Source organism: Balaenoptera borealis (assembly GCF_965194805.1).
Source record: "Balaenoptera borealis genome assembly, chromosome: 8".
NCBI classification, from domain to species: domain Eukaryota; kingdom Metazoa; phylum Chordata; class Mammalia; order Artiodactyla; family Balaenopteridae; genus Balaenoptera; species Balaenoptera borealis.
The window spans coordinates 99,940,057-99,965,863 of NC_138865.1; the positions used below are offsets into that span (position 1 = coordinate 99,940,057).

Sequence of the window (25,807 nt, forward strand, 5' to 3'; positions counted from 1 at the left end):
TAAAATAGATAACCAACAAGGACCTACTGTATAGCACAGGGAACTACACTCAATATTTTGTGATAACCTATATGGGAAACAGAATCTGAAAAAGAAAAAATATATATATATATAAAACCGAATCACTTTGCTGCACACCTGAAACTAACACAACATTGTATCAACTATACCTCAATAAAACTTTTTTTAAAAAGGTGCTTGTTCATCAATGGATACTACTAGAAGGAATCAAATTTGCTGTAGTACTTAGATTTCGGTGGGTACATTTAATAGTGCTGCAACAGTTTTATTTCAAAACATCAATACAGTACTATAGAAATGCCATCTTTACGAACCCCGTTGAAAAGTTTACGGGGCCTCTTAAAAATCAATGAGGGGCACGTGGGTTTTCAGTCTTTAGGGGTTACCTGAGCAAACACATTTGAAGATTACTGATTTCACAGATGTTAATTGTTTTCCCTTTGTCTCCTTTTCATTGTTATTGGAAAGAGTTACTTATAATGGGGCTGGGGAAAAGAAGTAGGGAGAGAGGAAGATTTTACAGTGAGAAGCAGAAATTGGTCATAATCCTTCTTTTGACAATTTTAAAATATTGGGTATACTTATGAGTATCTCTAAAGGAAACAACATTCTGACTTTGAGAGGTTCCGTTCAAGATGGTGATGGAGGAGGATCCTGGGCTCACCACCTCCCCCGACACACTGAATCTGCAGCTACATATGGGACAACGTCCTCTGAAAAAAACTAAAAGCTGTCTGAGCGACCCCTACACATTGCGCAAATGACAGAAGGCCCACGTCGAAACAGGCAGGAGGGGCTGGGACACAACCTAGCCACAAACCCCATCACAGCGTGGCCACCCACAATCCAGAGAGAACTCAAAACCCGAAGCTGCTCCCTGAGGCGGGAGGAGTTTGAACCCCACCGTGAGCACCCAACTTGTAAGACCTGCATCTGAGAGAAGAGACCCCAAAACATCTAGCTTTGAAAATCAACAGGGCTCCAGTTCGCGAGACCCACAGACCATAAGGAACTGAGAAACGCCTCTTAATGGGCTCTTTCATGACTCACCTGCCCCAGGGCTCAGCGCAGAGGCAGTGGGTCCAGGGGGCATCCAGACTTGATGTGATTCAAGCTCATTTGCTCATCTTAAAGCATCTGAGTTTAGCACACACCTAGGGGCCTGCTGGCTGGCGGACACCATCTTCACCCCCTTCCTCTTCTTCACTCTAGCCAGCGGGTAGCATCTTTTTTTCTTCTTCTTCTGTTTCCAGCAGATGCCATCTATACTCTCTCCCTCTGCTGTGCTCTAGAGCCATAGTATCTCCCGAAGGGGAGCTTTCACACCTGGCTGGTGCCCTGGCTTTTGCGACTGCCTCCCAGGAGATGTCCCTTGATTGCCTGGCTCTGGAGGCCGGCAGGGCTTATGCTTGTGGGTCCCGCAGGACGTAACCAATGGAGAAAGAGTTCTTAAACAGCTTCCGCCCCCAAGAGACAGGAAGAGGCAACAGACACAGGAGCTCAGACTCTCTGTGAAAGTGGCCAGTTAGCAAATCATCACAGCTGCAGCCTGAGGGCCAGGTTTCTAATTAAACACACGCGTAAGTGCTAACTACGATCCTTTCCAGAGATCTCCAAGAGGAGGTGCTATCTTCATGCTCTCCCTGGCCATGCTCCGAAACGCCAATATCTCCCAGAGGGGGGCTTTCCCACGTGTCTGGTGCCCTGGTTTTTGCGACTGCCTCCCAGGAGATGTCCCTGGATTGCCTGGCTCTGGAGGCCGGGGCTGGGGGGCGGCTAGTGTTCTTGGGTCCCCTGGAACGATCGGAGAGACAGTTCCAGGCAGGCTACTCCCCACCAGGGCACTGCACAGACAATAGACTGAAACCAACCACCGCCCCCCTGCTTCTGTGAAAGAGGCCTATTTTCTTCTTCTGGAGCCTGAGGGGTGGCTTCAGCTTTGCCAAGCAAATAGAGGCCCACGGAGGTGCTCTCAGGGAACCCAGGCAGTTGGGTGCCATCTACGCATGTTCTCTCTGCCATGCCACACCTTCCTGATACCTCCTGGAAAGGACTTTATACACTCATCTGGAGCCCCAGTTTTTGTGACTGCCACCCAGGGTACACCTCCAGATCACCCGGCTCTGGCAGCCAACAGGTCTTTTACACTTGCGGTCCCAGAGGACCGTATATATCGCATACTTTAAATACCTGCATACTTTAAAAGCTGCTACCCGAAGGTGTGAATTCCAAACAGCCTGAATCTAGGTGCTGACTGAGATCCTCCCCTTTGGGACACTGACAGGTCCTGGCACAGCCTCAACGAAAATAAATTAAAAGTAAAATAGGCTGCGTGGACAATCCCAAAGGTTCAAGAGACAACCAAGAGCTAGGGGAAGGGTGAACGATAAGGGTCATCTCCTACACGGGGCCGCTCCTTCAAGACTGAGAGAGGTGTCTGTTTTATCTAATGCACAGAAAGCAACGCGGAGAGTCAAGGAGAATGAAGAAACGGCTGTTCCAAACAAAAGAACAAGACAAAACCTCAGGAAAAAACCTTAATTAAATAGAGATAAGTAATTCACCTGATAAAGAGTTCAAAGTCATGGTCATAAAGATGCTCACCAAACTTGGGAGAAGACTGAATACAGTGAGAACTTCAACAAAGAAACAGAAAATATAGTCAAGTACCAAACAGAAGGTACAGAGCTGAAGAATACAATGACTGCACTGAAATACAATATTCTGGCTTTGGAGTTTGGTGATGTTTCACACCTACGGTCTAATGATATGCATTTTCCTGTTATAAAAATTATGATAGACTGGAAAATGCACCATCAGGACTGAATACCTACCACATTCAGTGGCAAACTGAACAAACTAGCCCAGGGCAGGCAGCAGTGACCCATCCTCCTCAAGCTGATGGGAACCAGGGTCAACACGCCAGCAATATTCCCTCATAAAAAAGCGAATAGGGATACACTGTACAAATTCCTTACACCTTACAAATCCATTATTAGGCACCGCTGGGGATGTTTTTTGGGGAAAAAAACCAGCTACGTTCTGCTCAGAGAACAAGATTTCCAAATGTTCTGGTTTCTATTCAAGAATTTCTAGAGCTTTCTGTCCTTTCTCTTTCCAAAATGTTAGACAGGAAAATGTGCGTGTGTGCGTGTGTGTGTGTGTGTGTGTGTGAGTACGCAGGTGTGTGCAGGGTGGGGGTGGGGAACTGTGTGTATATATTTACATGTGTAATAAGATATTCCCACATAAATCTTCCATTGTTACCATTTCTATTGTGTATCCTCCTTTAATGAAAAATAATATAACCGGGGCTTTGCCTCATTATCTGTTCCTCAGCCTTGACCTTCATCCAGTTATAATTTTAAATCTGCTAATCATTCCAAACTCACTGAAATGGAGTCAATGCCTGCAAAGCAGTGTCTCAAGATGTCTATTGTCTCTGTGTCTCTCAAATCCCTTCAGGCGAAATTCAGAACAGCTGCAACTGCTTGGATTTACAACAGGAGTTCACTGGCTATTCACAACTGATTATGATGATCTAGCCATGTCAAAATGACTCATCTAGTGAATTAACCATACTCTATTTGATTTATTGCTGACAAAATTTAACCAAATGTAAATATTTTGCATTCAAACAAATTGAGTACATTCTTAAAAATGTCTTACCACATGCCTTTGTGCTAAGGACCCTGTGGTGCCCAAGGCAGAGGTGGAAACCAGGCAATTGCCTAAGATTTCAATAATGAGTTCTCGTCCATTTAAGATTCTGGTATTAAACCTGGCCTCTTATCTACATCCGTTTTCTTTTCCTTTTTTTTAAAATAAATTTATTTGTTTGTTTATGGCTGCATTGCGTCTTCCTTGCTGCGCGGGCTTTCTCTAGTTGCGGCGAGGGGGTCTACTCTTCGTTTCAGTGCATGGGCTTCTCACTGCGGTGGCTTCTCTTGTTGCAGAGCGCGGGCTCTAGGCGTGCGGGCTTCAGTAGTTGTGTCTCGTGGGCTCCAGAGTGCAGGCTCAGTAGTTGTGGTGCACGGGCTTAGTTGCTCCGCGTCATGTGGGATCTTCCTGGACCAGGGCTCGAACTCGTGTCCCCTGCATTGGCAGGCAGATTCTCAACCACTGCACCACCAGGGAAGCCCATATCCTTTTCCTTGATGGGCTCTGAAGGCAGGCAGTGGGGATACAGAATGAGCTAGAAAATCACTGCCCATTAAATCACTAGTCTGATGAAGCAGGAACAAAGCAAATGGTTGGACCAAATGTAAAATAGATAGCTAGTGGGAAGCAGCCGCACAGCACAGGGAGATCAGCTCTGTGCTTTGTGTCCACCTAGAGGGGTGGGATAGGGAGGGTGGGAGGGAGACGCAAGAGGAAGGAGATATGGGGATATATGTATATGTATAGCTGATTCACTTTGTTATACAGCAGAAATTAACACATCATTGTAAAGCAATTATACTCCAATAAAAATGTTTAAAAAAAAAAAAGCGAATAGTTGGGTGTGGTGGGAAAGGGAACCTGCAGAAGCATGAAGAAATGTCTGAGGAATGAAATAGAGTGGTATTTGGGGGAAACTATAACTAGCTCCAGCTTTTAGGTCAAAGGGTAAAGATAGGTCAAATCATACAACCTTAATGCTCTGCTAAAGAGCTTGAAGTTTATTGCACAAATGAGTCATAATTAAAAAACTGTAAGCAGGGGTGTGGCATGATTGGGTTTATATAACTCATTCTCTTCTTTTCCTGCCTAATATTACGTTGAGCTGCATGAAGCTGCTACCTTGTGGGTTGAAAGTAATCAAATATTGATGATCTCATAAGGATCAAACTGATACTTAACAGAATTTGAAATTATATTTTCAATTGTGTTTATTTGTTGAATGTCTATCTCTATGGCTAGATGGTAGACTCCAGAGCCAGAAAACTTGGGTTCATAAATCAGCTCTATTAGCTGTGTGACCCTGGACCAGTTACTTTACCTCTCAGACTTTGTTTCCTTGTCTCACAATACTCCAGAGAGTTATTGTGACCATTACATGAGTTAATATATATCGATGATTGAAATGGTGTCTGGGATGTAGTAAGTGCTACTCAAATATTAGCTATTATTATTATTATCATCATCGTCATCAGTTATTACTGCTGTCATCAGCATCATCACCACTTCCAAATGTCTATGTTAAATGTGAAGAATGAGGAAAGTAATCCTAGAGCTAGAAATTGGAAGCGACTCCCTTTCATTAGATTCCACAGTTTTTTAGTCCTCTTCCCTTAAGTTCAATAACTAATCCTAGCAGGATGTTTTCTCAGCCCTTGAAACCTGCTCATGTAGTATTAAAGTCCCATACCTGAACTTCTGAATTATACAAAATACCTCCAGTAAATAAAAGCGAGTTATGTAGGTTTTTTTTTAAAAACAAAAACAAAAACAAAATATCAACAGCCTTTCATAAAGTACTGATTTACAACCAAAAAAAAAAAAAAACACTTCCTATATGGGATGCAGTTTCCTCATTTCCCAAGTGAATTGTGAGAAAAACCCTTACAGCTAGCTTTAGTATTCTACTTTTCTATGAAATTAACAAATACAATTTGCCTCAGCATATAACTTTTCCCTAATCAAGCAAACAACCTCTACTTCAAAATCCAATGGCACATTATCCCACCACCTTTTCTCACACAGGATTCTTGATTTTCACTGGATACTCATCATGTCAATATGGTATCCACCTTTAGTAGCGGCAAAGCTTCTTGATGGTATTCACCTGCATGCAGGGATCTTCCTTATCCTCCCCATAGCACAATTCCTCAGGTTAGGGCCACTAGTCTAGCCCAGAAGAGTGGAATTTACAAAATAGATGGTATCGCTTGTCTTCAAGTATCTCATTCTTGAGATAATTATTTTAATGTTCATTCATTAGCTTTCTCATAATATTTATATTATCTCACAATAATGATTAATAATAAAAGCTACCATTGATCAAGAATTGATGTGCCAGATATTGTCCTAAGCATTCTAAGTATATTCTCTCAATTACCCAATCATCTATCTACGCATATATACATGACTGTATACACACACACATATCTATAGGTACACTTCTATATACATATATGTATGTGTATATATATACATAAAACTATACCAAAAATATATATATACTTAAAACTATACATATATATACACATAAAACTATACCATTATTAAGCCCATTTTACAGAAGAAACTGAGAATCAGAAAGAATTAATCATCCAAAGCCACATAGTTTATGTCAGAGGCTGAATTTTAGCTAGACCCTTCTGCATTTTTAAACACTTTCAGTTCAGTGTTTATGGTCTCCAAAAAACAATGTACCCAAGAAGCTTTTTTCAAAAGTGCAAAATAAGCAGTTTGATACCTTGAAAACAGGATTTAGAGAAAAGTGTCCTGGGTCCCTTCCTGGTCCTGCTGATTTGATGGTGGGATATGCCATCTTGAGCAAAATACTCGTCTTTCCCTGAGACCTCAATTTCCTCTTGTAGAATGAAGGGTTTAGAGCAGATAATCCCTAACGTTTCTTTTGGCTCGAAAGAGAAATGATTTGCTTCGGAAAGGCATTGTTTCTACAATGAGGATAAATACCCAGAATGCCAACTCTTCTTAATGAAAGGTAACATCCTCTCCTGAAGCAACAAAATAACTATCTTCTAGTCATCCTTCAGATCTTGGTTTAGAGAGTACAATATTAGTCTAACCTTCTCTGGAGTCCCTTCTTCATACTGCACTTCACAGTCTGTGATTACAAATTGATTTGTGTAGTTAGATTGTAAGTTCTAAGAAGGTAGGCACCATGTCTGTCTGTTCACCACTGAACACCTGCACATTGAATCACTGAACCACTGGCACAGAGAAAGTGCTCAGGGACATTTGTCAGCTAAATGGATTTTAAAAGGGGCTCACAGCTGCTAGGTTTTCAGTATTGAGTGATTTAGAGCAAATATTTCTTTCTGCCTTTCCAAAAGATAAGAGTCTAGTAACGAGTCTTTCATGTCATCGGAAGGCTATAATTTACTTATTTTCTCTTAGCTGGTACCATGCAGGAGAAGCCAGCGATGAACACTGCCTCCCGAAAGTGTGAAAATCACAGCTCAGAGTTCCAATACCACTTTCTCTAACCCCTGAGAAACAAATATTGAAGATGATGATATCAACATTTATATCAGGGACTTCCCTGGTGGTCCAGTGGTTAAGACTCTGTGCTTCCACTGCAGGGAGTGCGGGTTGGATCTCTGCTCGGGGAACTAAGATCCCACGTGCTGTGTGGCACGGCCAAAAAAAAAAAAAACAAAAACATTTACATAAATGAACTGGATCTAACTGCAATCCTGCACGTAAGGAAGGCTTACTAATTTAAGAGAAGGGATGGAAAAACGAATCCTTTTGTGCTTGGTGTTCTTGGCTGGAACCAGCAGCCAAAGTGCTGTTGTCCCCTCTACTGCAGCTCCACTGACAGGCCCACCCAACTGTGTACATTTTACAGACGGACGGCTGTGCCTCTCTGCCTGGAATGCACGACTGGTAGCAGCCACAGCGACCTGGGTAACTGGGGGCAGTGGGTTTGTGAACCGCCCCCCTCTCTTCCTGCAGCTTATCCCCTGGGACGCAAGATGACAGTGTCCGGGAGCGGTGCAGGCTGGGTACAGCACGGCTGAGGCTGTTGGGGCCGCACAACAGTGGCTTGTTGGCCACGAGCTCAGTCTAGGACCACACGGAAAGCAGACATGCTGACTACGGCATGCAGCAAAGAAAACGAGAGCTTCTGCCTCTGTTCGGTGGGCTTGGACGGGAGAGGGAAGGAGGGGGCGTCGGGGAAGAGTGCCAAGCTGGGCTGTTCATGAAAGTGTGGGAAGATTCAAGGGGAGGCATTTGGCCAACTCAGAGGCAGTTGGGCAGATCCCACCCTCCCTTTTTTTTCTGCTTAAATGAGAAATCCTGCTTGATGGAGTGGGAGCAGGGCCAAGAAAGGAATGATTCTGCTGGGCGAGCATGGGATGCTCGGACCCAGGAAGGATGTCCGCCAGCTGGGATCAGGGCCAGTGGTGGGGGGAGGAGAAATCGAGGGAAGGGAGATGAGGAGCAGCAAGAATGAAAGCAAGTGTCAGAGGCTGGGATTAGCACATGCCAACGATTATATACAGCATAGATCAACAAGGTCCTACCGTATAGCACAGGAAACTATATTCAGTATCCTGTGAGAAACCATAATGGAAAAGAACATAAAAAAAGAATGTATATATATGTATAACTGAACCACTTTGCTGTACAGCAGAAACTAACGCAACACCGTAAATCAACTATACTTCAATTTAAAAAACAAAGTAAAAGTGAGTAAAAGAAGAACATGAGAAGAAATGTCCCACTAGGAGAAGAAAAGAGAGAAAGCAGGTCAGGTCAAAGACCTGGGAGGTTCACCCCTGGGAGAACCACATTTCTGTGTTATAGAGCAGACCCACCTACCTTCCAAATAGCAGAATGAAATAATGTTCATGTGAAACGAGGAGTGAAAGACCACACCGGACAGTATAAAGTAAACCTACTGCCCCAAAATTCTCCTGGTGGGTATTAATTTCCATGGGAATACATTTTTCCCAAACAGCAAACCATGGAAGAGTTGTAAGTTCTAAAAAACGGGTTACCTTTTAAGTAAAACAGAGCAAACAAAATGCTATCACAGAAAAACCATATAGTACTTCTACATATTTGATATTTCCTAAAATATAATTTATTTTTTTAAAACAGCTAAAATATAATTTAGAACCCAAGAATCCTAAGTTGTTCTTCTTGTCTTTCTAATATAGTATTAAAAACATGAAGATCAAAAAAAAAAAAAACATGAAGATCCTGTGGTAAGAAAACCTAGAGGAGATAAAATTATAAATGTCGAAGAAGTGAATTCCATTTTGAAGTGATGTCACTTTTAGAGCTTTCTAATGTCCCTTCGTGGAGACTTGTGAAGAGCTAAAAGACCATCAGTTACATTTTTTTGGTGACGATCCTACAAGTTACATGTGGCCTGAGGACCAGAATCCCACTGGCTGCAATCTCTTACAGAGGCTGAGGCATATTTTGGCGATTTGGCTATTGACTGATTACAAATAAAAGGCCCCAAATCTTCCCCCTTCCTGGATCTGAACCTAGGCTTCAAGAGGCCATTCTTCCTCTTGGAGCTCTGCCCCTACCATGTAAACAAGGCTGGGCTGGCTTCATGGGGTCTGAGAGGCCATATAAAAGACAACCTAGTAGTCCTAGACAAGCCATTTTAGACCAGCCTCCAGCTAGCTGATCCCCAAACAGGTGAGAGAACTCAGGTAAGATCAGCGGAGCAGCCAACCCTACTCACAGCCAACGACAAATGCTTGAGCCAACACAGCTGAGACCAAAAGTGCTGCCCAACCAATCCACAGACTCATGAGCAGTACCAAATACTTAGTGTTTACCCACTGAGTATGTGGACTGATTCCTGCACAGGAACAGACAACTGATACAGTTACACACAGACCGGGCACTCACCTGTGCATTCGTACTGTAGACCTTTCCCGTAATACCCCTTCTCACAGATGCACTCAAATTGACCTGTGTGTGTCCCACATTTGCAGCTTGCCATCTGGTCACAGCAGTCTTTGCCGGCTTCACACAGATATGAGCAATGGGACATATCCTCTTGAATAAAACTCCCAGAAGGCAGATCTACCAAGCACATATGACAGGGGGTCATTAAAAAAAATGAATAAGCAGTTGAATGTTACATTCTCTCATTACCACAATTGAAGCTCAAGACAGAGAAAATATCTTTTCATTTCCGTCAAATTCCCAACTGCTCCCCACTCCCATCCAAATATGAAGGTGTGTGATTTGCAGGACCACAGACTGGGAATTTGATTCAGCTGGTTAAGCTATTTCAGTCTGGGACCTCATCATAAGTTCTCAAGGCCAGGCAGGGTCAGGCAGAAATTAAGTAGTTTCAGCGAGGAATCTCCAGATGCAGCAGGAAGTAATGTAGTCGGTTCTCCAGGTCAGTCCCCTGGCTTCCACACCAGCATGAGGTCAGGCAGCAGTAACCAGATTTCTAGAATCCTTGTTCAGATAAATAAATAAAGCTGCAATCTTGACTGCTGTCAAAGGGGGCTGATGGTGAGTTACTGATTTAAGAATACCATTACTTCTATAATGATTTGATTAAAAACTGAAACAATGGCACCACACAAGTTGAATAATAGAACCAGGATCTAGTTTCTCTCTCAATTTTAAATAAATTTTCACTTATGTAAAAGGAGACCATACAGATTATTTGAGCCATGCTCTGAAGTGAGCCATGCTGGGAATTCAACAACACAGGCAGAGCTGTCCTGTTCTGAAAGTGACTTAACGGGGCAGGGTAAGGTTGACTATGGCTTATCAGGAATGATGGCCTAGAATCAGGCACACAGTAAGTTCCATTTACCCTGCTGAGGAAGTTCAAAAGTCTTAGCCTAAATTCCAGCACTAGGTCCACAGTTCTAGGCCCAGATACAGTGATAGGCCCACAGTAGAAACTCAAATGAGTGAGTTTCAGCAAGACACATGAACTGCCATTGAATATTCAGAAAGGAGATTGGTGATGGCCTCAGTTATGGAACATCTGTCTCTATGCATTAAGACCCTGAACAATAGACAGGGACAACATAAAGGGAAGACCCCAGCCCTAAGAGAAAGAGACTTGTACAACCAAGTACCCTATTAAAGCCCCATCTAATAGACTGGTGTGGGTACAAGGTCTGCAACATGGGCATCTTGGACTTAGCTCTGAGACACAGGTTTATTTGGCAGTTGAGGGAGCAAGAAAAACATAGCTATAAGACCGATGCACTGGCATTTAGGTCGGGGAGAGAGACAAGTGAACAAGCTGCATATGTGGAAAGCTATTATTCTGGAACCTACATCTATTGAGAATGGCCACAAACATGGACAGCCTTGAGACCAAAAGTGGATCCATCCAAATTGAAAGTAGTTTCTGCAGACCACAGATAGAGAGAACAAACTAGTGGTTACCAGTGAGGGGAGGGGCAGTATGGGGGTGAGGGAGTGGAAGGTACAAACTCTTGGGTATAAGATGGGCTCAAGGATGTATTGTACAACACAGGGAATACAGGCAATATTTTGTAATAACTGTAAATTGGAAGTAACCTTTAAAAATTGTATAAAAATAAAAAACTATATATAAAAAAAGAAAGTTGCTTCAGAGAACATGGAGGCAGGAGAAATGAGGTTCACTTCCTTTGCCCCCATCGTTTCTCTTCAGTAAAAACAGGATTTTTTCTTATGGAACCTGGAAACTTGATTAGAATATTACACATTTTAGATTTTAGTATTTTGTAATTAAAGTGATGTCTTCCAAAACTCTGTTGTGATAGGGTAACCAAAATCCTTTCCTTGAAGACTCTGTCCCATCCAGTTTCTGACTCAACTTGCATTGGGCAGAAGGCCCCCATCCTACAAGACAGAAGGTTGGTAGGACTGGAAATGAGTCCTCTACGACACAGCTAATAACACCCACAATTTCATAATCCCATCTAGTGCAACAGCCCCTCTGTCTTCCTACTCAGCATATCACTTTTCCCAGAGAAAAGGAGAAACAAAAAAATCCCCAGTTACTGAACTTCCGTCATATGCCAAACACTGTGCTGGTGAAATTTAAATATTTTATTTAATCCTCCTGACAAAGCTATTCGGTACATGTTATAATATCTCTATTTTAAAAGTAGAGGAAACTGAAGCTCATAGATGTTAGATAAATTGGCTAAGGTAATAGCCAATGGACAGTTATTGAGAGCTTAGTATAATAAGCTCTCAGTGACTTTTCTAATCACTTTATATGTATTAATCCATTTAATCCTTGGAATAGGCCTATGAAGTAGGTACTATTCTTGTACCCTATTCTATTAACAAGAAATCTAGGGAGTGCAAAAGTTAAATAATTTGCCCAAAGCCACCCAGTTAGTAGGTTGACTAATTGGGAATTTTTGCTCTATCCATAGGTAGCCTGAGATGCTGCTCTAAACTCTTCTGTTGGAACTACAGTAAGGCTGACCCACTTATTTTGAACATCACTAATTGTGAGGAAACCTCATGTTGCCATGATTTGCCCATCAAACTGAATCTTTCATGTGGATACCTGCAAAGATCAAGCCTAATTTGCTCCATGGCTTTGGTCTGAGGCTAGATCCCCATCTCCTCCTCCCAATCTGCACTTTCTCTCCTGGATCACTGCAAGATACATGCCCATACTACACCTGGAAGTTCATGTGACTTAAGTCACCCAACTAAACATCCTTATAAATGGTGCACAAAGAACTCTAATGAATGGATTTACTGATGCTATTCCCTGTCGCTGTCACTGCTCTTCAGTTTATCCATAAGCATATCTATACTCAAACTGTCAGGTCAAGAAGTATGTGTTAAGTATTTATTGTCCCTATAATCTTCATGTATATTCTGGAAACATTCTGGTGAGATTCACTAAGCATGTCTCTGAATGTTTACTTCATCCTTCCAGATAACTGAAGATGAGATGTAAGTCAAGGCTTCCGACTCCGTGTGGTGGCCTCAAAACACACCTCAGTTCATTCCACTGATTCTAATGGTTCCAGGTGGGAGCATATGGATATTTTAGTGAAAATATATCACAGTTATTAAAAAACAAAACAAAACAAATACTCCTGTTGCAAGGCCAGAATGTCATCTCTACTTATGAAGTTCAACGCAGCTCATAATACACAAAGAACACATGGGCATCACGCCCAGCGAAGACCTCATAGGGCTTGGTATTATCCCCACAGTGGGTTTCAAGAAATCAGCAAGAAGGAAACCCTGTTTAAAGGCACTGCGTTATGCCAGTAGGCTTCCATTACCTTCATGCAACGCTCGGCGGGCTAAAGCCTCAAATTCTTCAAAACTGTGGAGCAGGTAGCAGTGCTCCTCCTTTGGGGTGGAAGCCATGTCATTCAGTTCTCGAATGTTTCCTTGCCATATGCCAAAAGTGAAGATTTCCACTCCAAAATCTCGCAGTGATGCTGCAATGGGTCTTGGATCTCCCCCGTTGGAATATCCATCCGTAATGAGAAATATAACTTTTGTTGAGTTTTCTCTAGAATGACGAAGAATTTGCTGTAATGAAATAGGGCAAGTTAGAATGAGTATGTATCGTGTTGGCCTACTCTGTGCCTCCCTTATTAGGTAAGGGAGTGCTTGTGAAGATCATTAACATTTCACAAGAGTGAGGAATGGAACACTGATCAGTGAGGGTAAAACACAAACAGGCACAGAGGAGAGCCTACAATGGTCTTCTCAAAGAACCACAATAAACCTCAAAAGCATTTAAAATGTATCATCATCATCATCGCCATAGAGCTTGCTAATTGAGAGCAACAAATGTTTATGGGGACTTCCCTGGTGGTCCAGTGTAAAGAATCCACCTCCCAATGCAGGGGATGCAGGTTCAATCCCTGGTCAGGGAACGAAGATCCCACATGCTGTGAGGCAACTAAGCCCGCACACCGCAACTAGAGAAGCCTGCGCACCGCAATGAAGAGCCCACGCGCCGCAACAAAGACCCAGCACAGCCAAAAAAAAAAAAGTTTATGGAATGAATTTGTATTAATATTATCAATTATTGTTAAACTATTTGTATTGATTTTCAGGCTCAAAATATGGACCAAATCTGAGTCTTATGTATCTACTTCCTATCATATTTAGCTAGCTACCCACTTACCTACCTAGCTGAACCACCTCATGATCATACACTAAAAGCTGGACGAGAAGAAAATTTAACAGAACATGTCTTTTCCAGAGTTAATAATGACTCACTTGCCTCCTCTATTTGTTTTTCCACTGCTCCTCCAAAATTGGAGAATTGATTCAATACTTCATCTTTTTTGGACCACCCAGTATTAGCACAAAATCAGCTGTTTTTTTGGTGGTGTCCTATCTTCATGAGAAAATACTGATTCACTCAATTTGACAATTCGGCTTTACTGTTTTAGGACAAGTGAGTTATCCTCTATAATGTTATATGCTGTTCCTTCTCTATAGATAAAAGGAAAAAGATGAAACCTTTTTTTAAAAAAAAGTGTATATTCATTGCCACTAAGCTTTGTAATGTCATACTGTAAAGGCACAAGAGATCCAATGGTGAGTCTGGCTTATAATTAAATTTGCTGTTGTTGCTTTTCATTAGAAATGGGTAGGAAAGGTAAAGAAGCACCAGGGTATATTTTCTGGCAAGTTCGTAGAAGGAATCCAATGTTTCTTAAGCAATGATTCAAGAAATACTACATTCAGAAGAAGAGCAACATTGTAACCTACATTCTGTTAAAGTTAAAAGGAGATATTATGATTTTAAAAATAACTTTGCCTCAATTCATTTTAGGGGACAGGCTCAGCTATAAGACCCAGATTCTCTCATAAGATTCATGTCTGTAGCAAGCATATTTCATTAGTATATAATAGGTATTTATTCTAATTCAATAATTCCTGCCAATTAGTTTCAGAGTTTGTGAGCTAAAGATAAAGTTGTTAAATCCGAATTTAAAGACAATTAAATTAAACTGAAAGTTACTCTGGAAAACATGTGGAAAGACAGCAATTTGAGAAAAGGTATTCAAACACTTCATTCCACTTCTTCTCGAAAACCAAGTGAAATAAAGGAAAACAAACAGTGTGGAAGGACCGTACTGAAGACAGGAACGGAGGGCAGGTGTATGTGGCAGAATAACATGAGATACTAATGGCTCTTAAAGCTTAAAAAGCCACCCTCTTGATGAATGACAAGAAGATCTGGGATGAATACTTGGTACATGTGAGATATTTCCTCACTCCAGACAAGAAAAGAACCTCTGAATGGCTATCATCAAAAAGAACAGAAGTAACTAATGCTGGTGATGATGTGGAGAAAAGGGAACCCTTGTACATTGTTGGTGGGAATATAAATTGGTACAGCCACTGTGGAGAACAGTATGGAGGTTGCTCAAAAATCTAAAAATAGAATTACATATGACCCAGCAATCCCACTCCTGGGTATATATCTGAAGAAAACAAGAACACTAATTTGAAAAGATACCTGAACACCAACGTTCACAGCAGCATTATTTACAAATGCCAAGATATGGAAGCAACCTAAGTGTCCATCAAAAGATGAATGGATAAAGAGGATGTGGTATATACACAATGGAATACTACTCATCCATAAAAAAGAACGAAATTTTGCCATTTGCAGTAATATGGATGGATTTGGAGGGCATTATGCTAAGTGAAGTAAGTCAGACAGAGAAAGACAAATACTGTATAGTATCACTTATTATGTGGAATCTAAAATGTACAACAAACTAGTGAATATAACAAAAAAGAAGCAGACTCATAAATATAGAGAACAAACCAGTGGTTACCAGTGGGGAGAGAGAGGGGAGGGACAATATACGGGTGAGGGAGTGGGAAGTACAAACTATTGGGTACAAGATAGGCTACAAGGATGTATTGTACAACATGGGGAATATAGCCAATATTTTGTAATAACTGTAAATGGAGTGTAACCTTTAAAAATTGTTTAAAAACTAAAAAAATAATAAAAAAAAGAACCTCTGAGGAGAGGGAGAGAAAGAGGAGTTAGGGGAGAAGGAGAGATTTTAGATGTTGCTGTGAGGCGCTGTGCTCTACACCAATCCCTCCACACCCCCCAACTCAGTCACTGTAGGAGCGATGACTGACATTCCTTTATAGGGATGGGTAGAGGGATCCATGAGTCCTCTTTCCATGTGGATATTTGGGATAATGGTAAGTCCCACAGAAGTGCTGCTGGTCACAGTGACATGGGGCAATAGAATATAACTATGTGGGATGTTCAAGGGGAGTGGGAAGTACAAGACCTGATGAGTCTTGTGTATTCCTGGAGAGGCTTAGGAGAGAGAGTTGGTGCAATATGAAGACTCCTAGGGAGTTTTGCAATATTAAGGATGTGGGAGTGGCTGACAGCATGGACCATGAGAGCTATGTCTCTCTCAGGCAATAGCAACATGAAGAAATCCTGGAAGCCCCAGGAGATTGCTGCACCAAGGGTGGCAAAGCTGACAAAACCATATGCAGATGACCAAGGATGATCATCATGACCACTGATGAGAGAACTGAGACAATTCCAGATGATGGACATGCAGGGAATGTCAGAGCTGAGAGGTGGACATCCACTCCCTTGCTGCAGCTTTGCAGAAGCTCCAAAGTTTAGACTCAACTAGAGGGAGAAACGGAAGAGGGAAACATTCCTGAAGGTGGCTCAGTTTTCAAAAGTGAAGCACTTGAGAAATTTCTGATTTTGAATTTGCTTGGAAGTACCTGGATGGAGTTTTCTCTCATCGGGTGGATTGGAGCCTCAAAATAGAAATGACAGTTAGTATTAGAAAAATAAAGAATTTTTAAAATATCTTAATTGGCAGATAGTGAAATATGTTCTTTTTTTACAAACACAGCTTCTCTTACTGATGGAACCTTGTGATATCTTGGAAAACAGGTAGAAAAAAGTCTTTTGGAACTCCGACAACCCCACCTTATTTAGAGGGAGAGGCAAAGGCTAGAGATGAAGGGCAGGGGGAGAGAGAAGGCGGTCACTTGATTCAACCTCTTTGCAACACAGCTCAAAGATATTCCGAGGTGACAAAGGCAAGGACAACTTCAGACAGAAACCTAGTCTTCTCCCCACATGTAACTTCCTTGAAGGCAGATATTTTTGTCTAGTTCTTCAATTCTTAATTCTCAAAGTTTAGCACAGCACTTGGGAAACAGTACACACTCAATAAATATTAGCCAATAAATAGCAGCCCATAATGCAGCCAGTGCTCAGGCCAAAAACCTTGGAGTCACCCTTATCTCTCTCTCTTCTTGTATACTGCTTTAGAAAGCTTCCCCTCCCCAAGTCTATTAAAATATTATTTTCTTTAATACTTCTGTTTTTTAAAAATTATTAAATCCATACATTTTTCTTTGATGTGAAATAGATACTCCCTTTACTTTTATCCAACTTCATAAGCAATTTTCTTCCCTGGTTAAAGTCTCTTCATTCTGTTTTACTGACTTACTTGCTGATTCATGGCCAACGCCACATAGTTTGGTTACCATACCGTCATAGTATTTTTTTTCATATCTGGTAGGGAAACTCTAACATCCTTTTATTTTCTCTTTTAAAATGTTTGTAGTTAACCTTGAACATTCTCCTTTCCAATTGAGCTTGAGAGTCAGCTTATCAAATTCTTCATTAATTTTTTTTTTCTATCTAACCATTTGATCCAGCAATTCCACATCTAGAAATCTAGAGCGGATAAACTCTAGGATACACTGGAGAGTTGCTTGAGTATGTTGGTCTTAAGTGAGCAGTGGGAATATACAGAATGTGTGTGTGTGCTGTATGTTGTATAGTTTTGCACAAAAAAAGATTAAGTTTTCTTTTTGTGCCTTTATTGTCCTTCAGACACAAACAAATACCATTTTGGAATATTAATCTTCACTCCTGTCAATAACATTCCTTAACATCCAGGTTAGGATTTGCAGAGATTTCTGGTTGTACTACTCATTATGTACAAAACACTTTAAGCTGTGATTCTATTTTTCTTCTCTTCTTGCAGAGAACTACTGAGTATTTACAGGAACCATTATATCTGTTGGCAAGACAATATATTAAGCTTAAAATAGTAAGAAGAATAGCAGGACTAGTAGTCCAAGCAAAGAATTACACAAGATCTGGGTTTGGAATGCACTTTAAGGATAGAGCAGGGAATGGATAATTTACTGAAAATAATCTACCCCCCTCCCCCAATCTCTGTGCTTCATCATACTTGAATAAGAACATAATTCAATAAAAACATTTTTTTCATCCCACAGATCTAAGAAGTAAATAGAGCTGTGGTAATGTTGGTGGAATGTGGTAGAGGACCAACTCTTGATTCTCCTCTTACTGTTCCTGAAATAGTTTACATCATCTGCAATCCTTTGAAAGGCATTTAAGAAATAGAATTTTTTGGTCCAGAATACTGAATGAGGCAAACCCTTTGTGGCCAACAAAAAACTTGACATGAACTTTGTATAGCAAAAGGTTATCACCATCTGTATTGCATCAAGCCTCTGATTAGCTTGTATAAATATCTGGCAGAGGAGTAAGCTCCCCTTGTCCAGTAAGAGTCATTAGAATGATAAAAATGCAGGGTTGTGTAACATTGTTCTAACACCCGAGATCCATCACCATTACACAAGACTGCAATCCCCCTCCCCACACCCTCCAAGTCAGGCCACAAGGGAACTGTTTTGAAAAATGATCTTGAAAGAAAAACAGAGGTTACAAGAAAGCTGACATAGGGACAATATTTGCCCTTGGGCTCCATTAATTAAACTACATGTAGATATAATACCAACCTCAGCACAACCTTAGCTGCAATTACCCACTGTGGACAACTTCGAATGAGGATAGTAACTACAGAAACTCATAAGTCATCTTTTAACATTTTTGATTTTGTGAACTGATACCTATTGTGACTCTATCAGAGCCACTTTCCTCCAGGAGGCAGAAAACTAGTGAATTATGCCAGTGTTTCAACTTGTTTCCCACAAATGTTTTTTTTCATGTTAGGGAACATTAAGTACAAACAATTCACCATAGGGAATGTAAGTTGGTACAGCCACTATGGAAAACAGTATGGATATTCCTCAAAAAACTAAAAATAGAGTTGCCATATGATCAAGCAATCCCACTCCTGGGCATATTTCCAGACAAAACTATAATTCAAAAAGATACATGCATCCGTATCTTCACAGCAGCACTATCTACAATAGCCAAGACATGGAAACAATCTAAATGTCCATCAATAGATGAATGGACAAAGAAGATGTGGTGTGTATATATCACATACAATGGAATACTACTCAGCCATAAAAAAGAATGAAATAATGCCATTTGTAGCAACATGGATGGACCAAGAGATTATCATACTAAGCAAAGTAAGTCAGAAAGAGAAAGACAAATACCACAGGATATCACTTATATGTGGAATCTAAAATACAACACAAGTGAACCTATCTATGAAACAGAAACAGACTCACAGACACAGAGAACAGACTTGTGGTTGCCAAGGGGGATGAGGGGTGGGGGAGGGATGGACTGGAAGTTTGGGGTTAGCAGATGCAAACCATTATATATAGAATGGATAAACAACAAGGTCCTACTGAATAGCACAGGGAAGTATATTCAATATCCTGTGATAAACCATAATGGAAAAGAATTTTTAAAAGAATATGTATATATATATGTATAACTGAATAGTTTTGCTGCACAGCAGAAATTAATACAACATTGTAAATCAACTATACTTCAATTTAAAAAGAGACACAATAAGCTACTTGTAATACTTTCCTCATTCTTCAAATTCCAAAATTTCACCAAGCTTCATCTGCTATTTAGTTAATATTTTTAATTTGAATACTCAAATATTCTTCAGTTCAAGGAATGTTTATTGCTTTACATTTGTGACTAGTATATCTGGGAAAAGAATATATTCATATTCTTATATATTCAGATGAATATATATATATATATTCATCTGTTGGTTCATCATTTTCTGGACATATTCTATTCTTTTTTCATTTTTATCTCATTCTACTTCCTTCCGAATTGGGTGGAAATGTCTCAAGCTTTTCTTCCATATCACTGGTTTTACACAGTGTTTCTCTTCCCTTCTACTTCCAATTAAGAATTAATCCTGGACCTAGAGATTATATACTAAGTGAAGTAAGGAGACAGAGAAAGACAAATACCATATGATATCACTTATATGTGGGATCTAAAAACATGATACAAATGTATTTATTTACAAAACAGAAACAGACTCACACACATAGAAAACAAACTTATGGTTACCAAAGGGGAGGGGGGAAGGGATAAATTAGGAGTTTGGGATTAAAATATACACACTACTATATATAAAACAGATAAACAACAAGGACCTACTGTATAGCACAGGGAACTATATTCAACAACTTGTAATAACCTATAATGGAAGAGAATCTGAAAAAGAATAGATATATAACAGAATCACTTTGTTGTATACCAGAAACTAACACAACATTGTAAATCGACTATAGTTCCTATTTAAAAAAAGCACCTTAGGGCTTCCCTGGTGGCGCAGTGGTTGAGAGTCTGCCTGCCAATGCAGGGGACACGGGTTTGAGCCCTGGTCTGGGAAGATCCCACATGCTGCAGAGCAACTAGGCCCGTGAGCCACAACTACTGAGCCTGCGCGTCTGGAGCCTGTGCTCCGCAACAAGAGAGACCACGATAGTGAGAGGCCCGCGCACCGCGATGAAGAGTGGCCCCCGCTTGCCACAACTAGAGAAAGCCCTCGCACAGAAACGAAGACCCAACACAGCCAAAAATAATAAATAAATTAATTAATTAATTTAAAAAAAAAAAAAAAGCACCTTAAAAATCGCCTAAAAATTGTCACCTTAAAAAAAAGAGAATTAATCCTGGCATTGCATTTATTTTTCTTTTTACAATACTTCTTTGTTTCACACAGTTTTCTCTTTATTCCCTTTAGCTTCTCAGCCAGTTTTGTTTTCCTTTCAGTCCTTTGTTTACTTCATTTCTCATCACCATTTCAGTGTTTTATTTACCTATGGTAAGTGCACATAATAAATGCTTTCTAGGATTTAGTTCTGTTTTTCACAGTGAATTCCTAAACTTTATCTGTACCTTACATTCTATCTTTACTTTATTTAGCAAAAAAATTTCAAAGAAGCCAGATAGGAGTTTTGTGTCTTCCTTTTTCCTCACCCATGAATGAAATGGTATATCCAGTGAAAGTGTTTGCAGCAAACAATCAACAAGTGGGTAAAATTAGTGTTGGAATACATGGCTATAACATTTGCTATTATTATTATTGATAAAACAAATCGAAAACCTACCCAAGTGATCAGTGAAGAGGGTTAAAAATAAACCACACACTGTGTCTGGAAACAGAGGGTCTAAGTAAGCATTGTCCAATAGAACTTTCTGTGATAAGTGACATGTTATCTGCTCTGTTCAATAGAGTAGCCTCTAGGCACATGTGGCTACTGAACACATGAAAGGAAGCTATTGCAACTAAGGAAGTGAATTCATAACTATGTGTAATTTTAATTAATTTAAATTTAAATAGCCACATCTAGCTAGTGTCTACCATACTGGACCATGCAGATCAAACTAGATATAGCCTTGTCCCTGGAGGGAAAAACACAGAAAGTCTAAGCAGGCCCATAAAAATATTCTGTCAACTCAAGAACTGCAAAATCAACTTGAAGATTTGGAAGAATACAGAATTTAATACTGAAATAAGAAGAAAGTAATGCAATAGAATGGTACTTGCATCACTAGGATTTAGAAAGCCATAGCGTCTATGAAAACAGAAACTGAAAGCCACAGAAAGAGAGCAGGCTAAGAAGAAAACAGAGATGTGCAGGAGGAGAGGGACTGGATAAGAAGAAAAAATTCCAGGAAACCAAAAAGGCAATGAAAGACAGAAATACACCTTGGTGGTAGTGAGATAAAATGTCAGAAATCCAAACTTAAAAAGTTTATTAGTACAAATTTATAGTAAAAAGCTGCTGACTAACCTCATTTATAAACATAAATGCACAATCCCAAATAAATACTCCCAAACTGAATTCAAATGATATTCAAAACAGAGAAAGACAAATATCATACGATATCACTTACATGTGAAATCTAAAAAAATGATACAAATGAACTTATTTACAAAACAGAAATAGACTCACAGACATAGAAAACAAACTTATGGTTACCAAAGTGGAAAGGGGGGAAGAATAAATTACGAGTTTGGGACTAGCAGATACAAACGACTATATACAAAATCGGTGAACAACAAGGTCCTACTGTATAGCACAGGGAACTATATTCAATATCTTGTAATAACCTATAATGGAAAAGAATCTGAAAAAGAATAAATATATATATATATATATATATATATATATATATATATATATATATATAAAACTGAATCACTTTGCTGTACACCTGAAACACTGTAAATCAACCATATTTCAATAAAAAATAAAAATAATGTGAATCTAAATAAAAAAATAAGATCCAAAAATCTTTCTCCTTTATTCAATAAGGTTCATTCCTCATATGCAAAAGTAGATTAAAATTGTCTTTTGCTATAACACAACACAATCGTTGTGCCAATTAAAAGAAAATAATAATCCAAGTACTAAAAAGGCATTCAATAAAATTAAGTTTTGCTTTTTTATGAATGAAAATTAGAAATAAAAAGATACTCAGTAATATGATAGAGTATCTATCTCAAAGCAACACTGCAAAATCATGCTCAACTGTGAAGACTCAGCATAATTCCCAATTAGATAAGGAGCAAATCAGCAATTCTAAGTATTTTCACTCTTACTTAAAATCCTTTTGCAATTTCTAGCCACGGCAATAAGACAAAACCATAATTAGTACTGCATTCCTTAAAGTTTCTGCTCTGTCTCAAAAAATCAAAATTAGAAAGCAAGGGACAAACTGGAAAATATATTCATCATGCTTGTCAAATAGAGTATTAAGGTCCTTAAAATATAAAGAACTCTTACATATCTCTAAAGGAAAAGAATGAGAAAAACAACAGAAACATAGATGTTTGAACAAAACAAAGACAAAAAAAAAGGAATTCTATTTGTCAGAAAATATGAAAAACATTTAACTTCACTAACAACCAAAATAATGTAAGTTCAATAATAGAAATACTATTTTTTCACTTCTCAAATGGTCAAAGTTTTTTTTTTAAGGTAAAAGTTGTAAAATATGTGGGGAAACAGTTACCTCTACTGGAAATGCCACCTGGACTGTTAATATTTGGGAGTGCAGTGTGACAAAGTGACCATAGCCTCAAAAATTTCATGTGATTTGAACTACAATTCTACATCTAAGAATATCTTAAGGAAATAACCATGGATACACATAAAAAGTGATCAAAAGGATGAATATCCTAGAATAATTTGTAAAATAGAAAATGGAAACAATATAAAATTGCAACAATAGGTTACTGGTTAAATAAATTACAGGGCAATCATGAAATATCCTTATAATAATAATACTGAATAATATTAAATGTAAAAAGTAGGTAACCAAAAACAATGATTTTTTTACATTAGTGTGCATGTGTGTGTAAATGTATTCAATACTACATGTATGTGCACGTGTGTATGAGTATGACTAACAGCATGTACCTCAAAATGTTGACTATCTCTTGGTAGTATATTTACAGGGTTTTATTTACCTCTATTTTGTCCTTTTATATCATTTCCAAATTTTCTCTTTCTCCTTCATCTATTCTTCCTCTACGAAACGTCACGTGAACTCAGAACTTTGAGTCTCACCTATAAACTAATGACTCCTAAATCTATGCCAAATAAACTCAAACTCCCAATGTGAAGTTCCAGCAGCCCAGTGGACACCTCTGCCTAAATGTGCCATATGTCCCTCAAACTCAATTTATCCTCACCATGCACAAGTAAGGTTTCCTTCGTTCTGTTTTTAAAACAGGTCAACTATGGTACCATAATCTATCCCACCTTATAAATCTGCAATCTCGTAGTAATCTGATGCCTTCTTTCTAATCTATCACCTTCAGTAACCGATCCAGACCTATACATTTCACCTCTGAACTATCTACGAGTCTCACGATTGTATTGCCCCAGCCTTGGTTTAGGTACAGGATATTGGTTCTGTCTGGATTATTGAAAAACACCAGTTGTTTTAAGCATCTCTAGCTGAAGCTGCTCTTCTTTCAAATCCATTGTCTGACCTGCCATCCAACTTATCTTTCTGAAATACTGATCTAATCATGTTTAAAATTTCCACGATTTCCCCTCCATCTACAAAATAAAGCCTAAATTTCTTTACAAGCCCTTTTATCACCTCGTCCTAAATAACACTTCCAGTCACATCCCTTATTCCATCCCTATCTCCTACTTCCCCAACCTACTTCTTACACCATATGCTCCCTACACCATTCTATTCAGAGGTTTTGAAACACACCATGCTTTCCTTCTGTTTGCTCTACCTGGAAATTAACAACTCTTTCTTATCTCCCACTATGTCTACCTCCACTTTTACCAGTTCTTCAAAATCCAGATCAAAGTTCATCTCCTCATTGAAACTTTCCCAAGTATTAAATCCACCTCAATGCCCCCCACTACACACCAACCCCATCATACTTATAGTTGACACTTACATATCTGGCCATATCCCAAGCTAGCAAGATACTCAATGGCAAGGTTGACTCATATTTTTATTCTAGTGAAGATCAAAAAATAACTATGAAATAAGTGGATGAAAGAATAAACAAGTAAATGCCTTAATTTTCATTAGATATGTGTCCAACATGCAGAATAAACTAATAAATTCTAGGCCAAAACTTTTGTTGCAGTAATCTCGTTATGCAATTGTGAAATGAAAAAATCTTATAAATGTTATATTTAAACTTATTTCACCAAACCTATATTGAGCTTCTATTATATACCAAGCATTGTGCTAGGGATTTTTAATCGTACTACTTGATGATACAACAGAAACATTCACTAAAAACAAACAAGCAAGAAGTAAAACAATGACAAAAGTACAACTGGAAAGAGTATTCTGCAGTAACTCAGCTTTCCTATTTATATTGTAATATCAAATCAATTATATTTAGTATGTCTTATTTATTTTAAGCATTTACTCAGGCTTTCTAGACTGAAATTCTAGAATGAAAAAAGAATGTTGGCTTGAGTAACATTTGGGCTATTTTTTACAGTCTAGCCAAATCAGAAAAGAACCAGAGGGTCGAAAAAAAACTTAATCTCAGATTTATGGTCACAGAGTTTCTCCACCCACGTACATGCTTTAGTTATTAAACACAAGACACAAAACATTCTGAAGTGGACCCACTGGAACAGTACATCAAATTGGGAAATGATGTGCACGGGAGTTGATGAGTAGCAGACTTAATCCAGACTGTAAAAAAACAACAGAATAAACATGCAAAAGACCAAACAGTCTTCCAATAATGCCAAGTTCCACCATCCGTTCTAGAAACATGCCAGGAATAAAGAAAATCTGGAGAGCAAAAAGTGAAGTCATCGGAATCCAAATGACAATGAAAGAAGGCTAAACGACATGTCACTCAAACTGCTAATTTACAACAAAATAATAAAATAAAATTCAAATTTATGATTAATATTGTTATCAATCCATTTATAAAATGATTTCAGCTAACATGTTAAATGTCTATACAGTATGACCGAGTAGCAGCCCATAAAGTCAAAGGTATTAGGGAGTCTGCTCAGGTGCTTCACATCAAGTGGTCAAAGGAGAAAGTAACCTCAAATGATACTTGGGTATCAGTATACGGTTTTACAAATGACTTAGGCAAAGAATACAGGGGCACTTCCTTAATATGACAGAAAGAGCTATTGTAAACCAATGGGCAAAAACATGCTTGAAACAGTCTCATTAAATTTAATAACAAAGCTAGACTGTCCCATCACTTCTATGTGGAAAGTCTAGCTAATATGATGAGGCAAGGAATGGAAATGAATAATCCAAAAATTTCCGATGAAACAGAATTAAATAAAAAGGAAATACTGAGAGATGTTGAGAAAGAGGTACGCACAAGGGTAAATGTTTTAATTGCAAAGTTCTGTA

At 39.2% G+C, this 25,807-nt stretch overlaps 1 protein-coding gene across 1 annotated transcript in view; it reads right to left on the reverse strand.

The window, feature by feature from the left end:
• The window catches only part of SVEP1 (sushi, von Willebrand factor type A, EGF and pentraxin domain containing 1), a 196,040-nt gene that overhangs the window by 151,567 nt on the left and 18,666 nt on the right, over positions 1–25,807 (reverse strand). The window contains exons 2-3 of the mRNA XM_082403710.1: positions 12,951–13,206; positions 9,574–9,750 (exon numbers count right to left, since the gene is read on the reverse strand). Of these exons, the coding sequence (XP_082259836.1) occupies positions 9,574–9,750; positions 12,951–13,206 (433 nt within the window). The remainder of the gene's footprint in view (positions 1–9,573; positions 9,751–12,950; positions 13,207–25,807) is intronic.